The 6166-nt window shown below is 42.6% G+C and overlaps 1 protein-coding gene and 1 long non-coding RNA gene across 2 annotated transcripts in view; one reads left to right on the forward strand and one right to left on the reverse strand.

Annotated features, from left to right (window-relative positions):
• The window catches only part of LOC104946613 (unconventional myosin-Id-like), an 11220-nt gene extending 8734 nt beyond the window's left edge, over nucleotides 1-2486 (forward strand). Inside the window, exons 4-5 of the mRNA XM_010772483.1 lie at nucleotides 1979-2072; nucleotides 2282-2486. Coding sequence (XP_010770785.1) covers nucleotides 1979-2072; nucleotides 2282-2486 — 299 coding nt within the window. The remainder of the gene's footprint in view (nucleotides 1-1978; nucleotides 2073-2281) is intronic.
• A 1980-nt stretch (nucleotides 2487-4466) lies between these two features.
• On the reverse strand, nucleotides 4467-6101 carry LOC104946612 (uncharacterized). Its single transcript, XR_798473.1, has 3 exons — nucleotides 6029-6101; nucleotides 4791-4860; nucleotides 4467-4559 (listed from the first exon to the last, which is right to left on the reverse strand). It is a non-coding gene; the product is annotated as an uncharacterized lncRNA (long non-coding RNA).
• Between the last annotated feature and the right edge of the window lie 65 nt (nucleotides 6102-6166).

A 6166-nucleotide genomic window follows, 5' to 3' on the forward strand; every position in this document is an offset into this window, starting at 1 on the left:
CTGCAGCACCCCCATCTGTGAGCATACTTGCCAACCCTCCCGATTTTCGCGGGAGACTCCCGATTTCATTGCCCTCTCCCGGTTTCCTCCTGGGGTCATATTTCTCCCGAATTTCTCCCGATTTCTGACAAAATCAGATTTACTCACGACTGTTTCCACTCTGACTTGCCAACAGCTACACCATTGTTTGGTTTCTGTGGTAGCGCGTCTCTTTAGTACCACGCGCAAATGAAAGTCTGAGAGGGTGAGGAAGACAGTCACAGAAAACTGAACAAGAATCGACAACTCAGACCTCTGCTCACTGAGCTGTAGTTATCATCAGCCTCAATTCAACAACAATCCGCGGTACCGATGCGCGCCCTCTCTCTCTCTCTCTTGCTCGCTCGCACTTTGGCTGTGAGCTGCGGGTGCCAGATAAGTCAACATCCCCCACTTTCATCACTTACCCCCAGTTTCCACTGGGTCCGTCTGCGCCGCGGTTTTGGTCTAGCGCCAAAGCGTAGCGTCGTGCGTGCAGGCTCGCAGTTTTGTTATTGATTCGGGTTTAATTCGGGTATTAATTAACTTTAAAACATTAATATGTAGTTGTTACCTTCCACTCCACAAACTGCAGCGACTAAAAACCAGGCCTTGTCCTTTCTGATGTTGTCCTTGTAGTAAGCATTGGTTACATCATATAAAATAGTGTGTTTTTCCACTTCCATGATGAAAACCTCGTCGTCCATTGTGCGTATCGTAGTGGAGGTGTTGTGATGAAGGAGGGGGGTCTGCTAAATTAGTATATGTGGGGGATGGGCCTGGCCCGGATGCTCACCTTTCCACTCCCTGCGAGGGGGGGCTGCCCGCCCGACCTTACGTTACGGCTGCGCCGCGGCAAAAATAGGATTCATCCTAATTTTAGAGAAGCGCTGCGCCGAGCCGCTTCTGGGCCGAGCCGCTTCTGGGCCGCATCTGAGCCGTAACGCGGCGCGTGTGGTGGAATAGCACCCATTGACTAGAGTGGCCGCGATCCCTACGACCGCCGCGGCGCAGCCGTAACGTGGTGCAGCCGTAACGCGGCGCAGCGCGGCGCAGACGGACCCGGTGGAAACTGGGGGTTACAGCGCCCATCGTACAGGGCAAATGAAAAGGGTAACCGGGGTGAAAAGGGTGTTACCTTGACTTAATTATGAATGTTGTTACATCAAGGCTGAAAATTAGGATGAGCCAAACAGTCAAAAATGGTTTTTTCCCTCCTAGAACTACCAGCGAAGCGCTTCCCCAGATATGGCGCCCCAAGGCAGTCGCCTATGCCAAAGACCGGCCCTGGATATTAGCATGATATTTCTTAGCTATCTATTTAGCCCTTGGGGCATTTGTAGATCCTGGTCCTTTTTGACACTTAAATAAGGTTAATTGTAAAAGTATTGGTACAGTAATCATATTAAATTAGCTCAATATTGGACCGCACCTGTCAGAGTCACACCCTACTGTGTGAAATGGTTTATGGCTAATATTTCTCTGGCTCCTTATCGTTAATATTTAACGCTAAAATTGTTTTGTTTGTTTGAGTGTTTTTTCCAATTGTGCCCCAAATACTATTACACTATGCCAGAAACAATAAGAAAATTCTAATCATTTAAACGGTTTACATAGCAACATCAACATGTTCTTAATCTTGATCAAAGCACAATTCTGACTATGGATAGTATTGATGCTGCTTGTAAATGTTCACCATTACTTGTTATTTACTATAATTATACACTAAAATAAATGTACATCAAGGTGCAAAAACGCATCCTTATTCATTTTGCATTTTAAGCAAAAAACCTTGGGAATATGTCATGTTAATATGGTCCAGGTAATCACAGTTCACATAAGACCTTCACTTCTTCATACAATCAATACAAATACTGAATAGACATTGCTTAAATGGTATTATATTATGCAGCTATAGTACAGATCTGTTCAACAGTCTTGTTTAATGTGTTTGTTTCAGGTGAAAGTGGGGCAGGAAAAACAGAAGCGAGTAAATACATCATGCAGTACATCGCAGCCATCACAAACCCAAACCAGAGGGTGGAGGTTGAGAGGTGAGCAGAGACGTGAACCTTTATCTATGAGGGGAGGACTCATTAAGGTAGTGCAGTAAATGGAATTGAGATCCAGATGCAATACACACAAATAATTGAATCATGAGTATATCACATTACCATCAATTGTTTTCTTTTTTCTGACTCAATTTCACTTCTCTGATTTCTCACATGTCTCCGTCATCGGTCACCACCATGTGATGCATCAGTGTGAAGAATGTGCTGCTCAAATCAAACTGTGTGCTGGAGGCCTTTGGGAACGCCAAGACAAATCGCAACGACAACTCCAGCCGCTTCGGCAAGTACATGGACATCAACTTCAACTTCAACGGAGACCCCACCGGAGGAAACATCAACAACTACCTGCTGGAGAAGGTGAGGGGTAGGGGTGGCAGGATGATGGAGGGGCTCTGAGTAAAGACAGGTGACCTTCACGAGCCAAATAAACACAAAAAAACTAGTTATGAGTACTTTTGACAAGAATACTTCTGAAGGAATGTAAAGAAAAGTTGTGCTCATTTATTTTTTCACATCAAACTTTTCAGAGGCGATGTCAAAGAGCTGTGAGGGAACATCCATGAATAGATGTATCTGTGAAGCCGATGTGCTGCTGCTGTCTGACACTCAGAGCTGGTGCAAATGACGGTGCCGTGATTAATTTTCAGAAGGCAGGAATGATCACGCTGCATATACACTGGCAGAAGACAATAGTTAGACTGTTGACTTAACTTGTAATCGGTTTGGTTTTGATTGTCTTGAAGAAAAAAATAATTATACTTAAATCCCTCTTGGGAAATTAGCTGGACTTGATTTTGTTGCCTGGTTGATTTGTCCAATTTCTTTGAAAAAATGGTTTTGCTTTTGAAAAGAGCATTATCTTGGTTTTATCCACATTTAAAAGAAGCTTTAGCTCAGAGAGCTGAGTCTGAATAATGTTAAAAACAGCCTGTAATTTAACAACCGCCTCCTGAATGGAGGGACCTGCACAGGACATCACCGTATCGTCCGCATAGAAATGTAAAGTAGCTTCATCCACATTTTCACCTAAACTGTTGATATATATGGAGAATAAAAGTGGACCTAAAACAGAACCTTGAGGAACACCATTAGCAATGTTTAACCACTCAGAAGACAATAAAGAAGGCAATAACACAAAACAAAAACATCTGCCTCTTCACAATAGTCAATAACAGTGAACGGATGGTTATTAAAGTAAGGTAAAATAAACAGAATCGCATTAAGCCTGGTTAGTGTTGCCTGACTTTATATAAGTGTTTTTTATAAGTGTGTGGTCGCGTTCTAGTCACTTTGCTCAGCGTTACTGCTTGTTACTTGTATTCGCCGACATTGCCGGGTTGCCGAGTGGGGCCAGCTGAGAGAATAGACCAGACTCCAGTAAAGGTAAATTATGTCTAGTGCGCCATCTAGTGGGATCAACTGAAATGCCGGGTATTGCAGGAAAAAGGCAAAATGAATGCGGTCTTTACTATAATTTGGACAATTTTGTACCAATATTCGGCGGGCCGGATTCAAAAGCCCAACGGGCCGTATATGGCCCGCGGGCCTTAGTTTGCCCATGCCTGCACTACATACTCTATATACTGCAGACCTATTGTCTTTATTCTACTATTGACAAAGATGCAGGTTAAAGAACAACGTTTTTAATGCAAGAAAGGATTATGAATGATTGTTTAAGTTACGTTCTCAGACAACGCTCTGCAGCGAGGTGACAATATTGGGTTATCCAGTTATCCTTGGGCTAATCTCGGTTTTCACAAAGCCAAATCCTTTCTTATTGGGGTAGATCACCATGGTAACATGTAAACATTAACACCTGTCAGCAGGCACAATACTGACCATCAACCCACAGGAAAAATACACTCCTACAGGACCCTTCTATGGCTACAAGAAGGGAATGCAAGAAAGATTTCCTTTAGGTTTATATAATCTCTTAGCTGTTCAATCTGGGTTTAACACACACACACACACACACACACACACACACACACACACACACACACACACACACACACACACACCTCATTATTGTAAATGCAACACTTCAGATGGACCTCAACAGGCTTGCTTTTGTAATAGTATAGTGTAACATTGCGTTTAAACTTTTTAAATTTCAAAAAGTTTAAAAAACTCTAATAATGAGAATGTTGGAAATTCTAGAAAAGACATCTATATATAAACAATCCTTCGATGGTTGCTTTAATATCATATGAAGTACTTCTCATTTCCATCCCGTCTCTGTCCCGTGAACAGCTCACAGCATAGTGAACAGAGCCAGTTCACAAGCAGCCTCTCACAGTTCTTTAGAAACACGAAGGTTACCAGCGGCATTGACACAATAATTATATTTAACGTTTCATGTTGAAGGAATGCTCACCTGTCCACTTCGTCACGTGTCACGATGTCTCCTTTCTTCAGGGCTTTGATGGCGCACAGCTTGCTGGACTTCTTATACTCTGCCAGCAGCACCTTTCATCAGTCACAAGATACAGAGGCAATATGAATGCAACTCAACCTTCATATCTTAAACATTTCTAACACTACAGAGTACAGACGGGGGCTGAGGGAGGGAGGGGTTTTGGAGGGACTTTGACTGGGGAAGATGAGATTGACACCTTTTACCTTCATTTCTCCCTCACTCAGATCTTTGGTTATGCTCTGGACACTTCTACAGGTAGAACAAGGAGAGTAGATGCGTACCTTACCAAAGTGACCTCTCCCCAGGACTGAAATGCAGTTGAAGTCTCCCATGTGAAGTCCTTGGTCCATGCTGCAAGAAAGTGCAAAAGAGCACGGATTGAAGAACTCCTCACCCATTTTGATCATTTTCTAATAGTTCTGTGTCCTCTGCGATCATATCATAAATACAAAGGGTCTTTAATGGCATCATGCATAACAAAGAAGAAAGGCCAAAGTTAGGGTGGTAAATATATTATGTATAATTTTACAGTTTAAACTTAATATACAGAAAATATATTAAAGGTCACCTGTTGTGCAAAAGTCCCTTTGTCATGTCTTTCATACATAAATATGTAAATAAATATAATATGTGTATTAATAGTCTGAAAGTCTCAGGAACAAAAAACCCTCTTTTTGTTCTGATCCATGTAAAGGGAAATTCATTTGGTGAGCCTTAATCTTCATTTTCTTTAGGTCTATGCACTTGACCACTCATGATTATGTAAGTGTAGTGTTCCAGTAATGTACAGATGGACAGCAACCTTTGGTTTGTTTGTTCTAACGTGGGACTCCAAGGATAGGGGTCCAGCTTATGGCTATGTGTCCTTCAACAGCAGTGGCTGCCTATGGAACTCGGGTGGATAAAAGCCAGCTGGACAGAAGGAGATGGGGTCACACTTCCCCAGGCCTACGCGGCAGACGAACTCTGTCCCTGTACAGCTGAGCAGCATACCACTGCTCTGTTTGTGTTCAATCATTGTTTTTGTTCCTTTTGTAATAAATGTTCAAGATTTGAGAGAAGTCTGAATGCTTTTCATTTCTCACCAGGAAATACATTCATTTCCACCACAATCCATTTCTATAAAAACCTGTCTGAAAATGAGCTGATCAGATGTTGGCCACTCTGTGATGTCACAATGTTGTTTGGGTAGTGCAACCATTAGCCAATCGCCAACCAAGGTAACCCCCCCACCTTTTCACCTGACTCTCCTCCTAGAGCACCAATGTTTTTTTTTTAACCAATCACTTCACAGGGGGGCGTGGCCAGCAGCTCATTAGCATTTAAAGCTAAAGAGACAGAATCAGCACTTTTGAAACAGGGCTGAAACAGAGGGGATTATGGGATGCTGCAATGATCTGTTTGGTGTTTCAACCAATCAGAGACGTGTTCTGTATATATCTGAGACCTGTGATATATTGATGAAAAAGAGTATAATAGGGGACCTTTACAGCTGATATACCCTCTCAGTAGGACTTACTGTGGGGAGGGATGAAACGAGGGATTTCTCCTGGGCTTCGGGCTCTTGTTCTCACTAGGACACTGTCAGGGAATAGAATTAAAGAAAAATTGATTTCAAGAGAGAAACAGGACACACCACTATATTAAACAAAGTAAA

This window comes from Notothenia coriiceps, unplaced genomic scaffold (assembly GCF_000735185.1).
Source record: "Notothenia coriiceps isolate Sejong01 unplaced genomic scaffold, NC01 NC01_scaffold00011219, whole genome shotgun sequence".
NCBI lineage: Eukaryota > Metazoa > Chordata > Actinopteri > Perciformes > Nototheniidae > Notothenia > Notothenia coriiceps.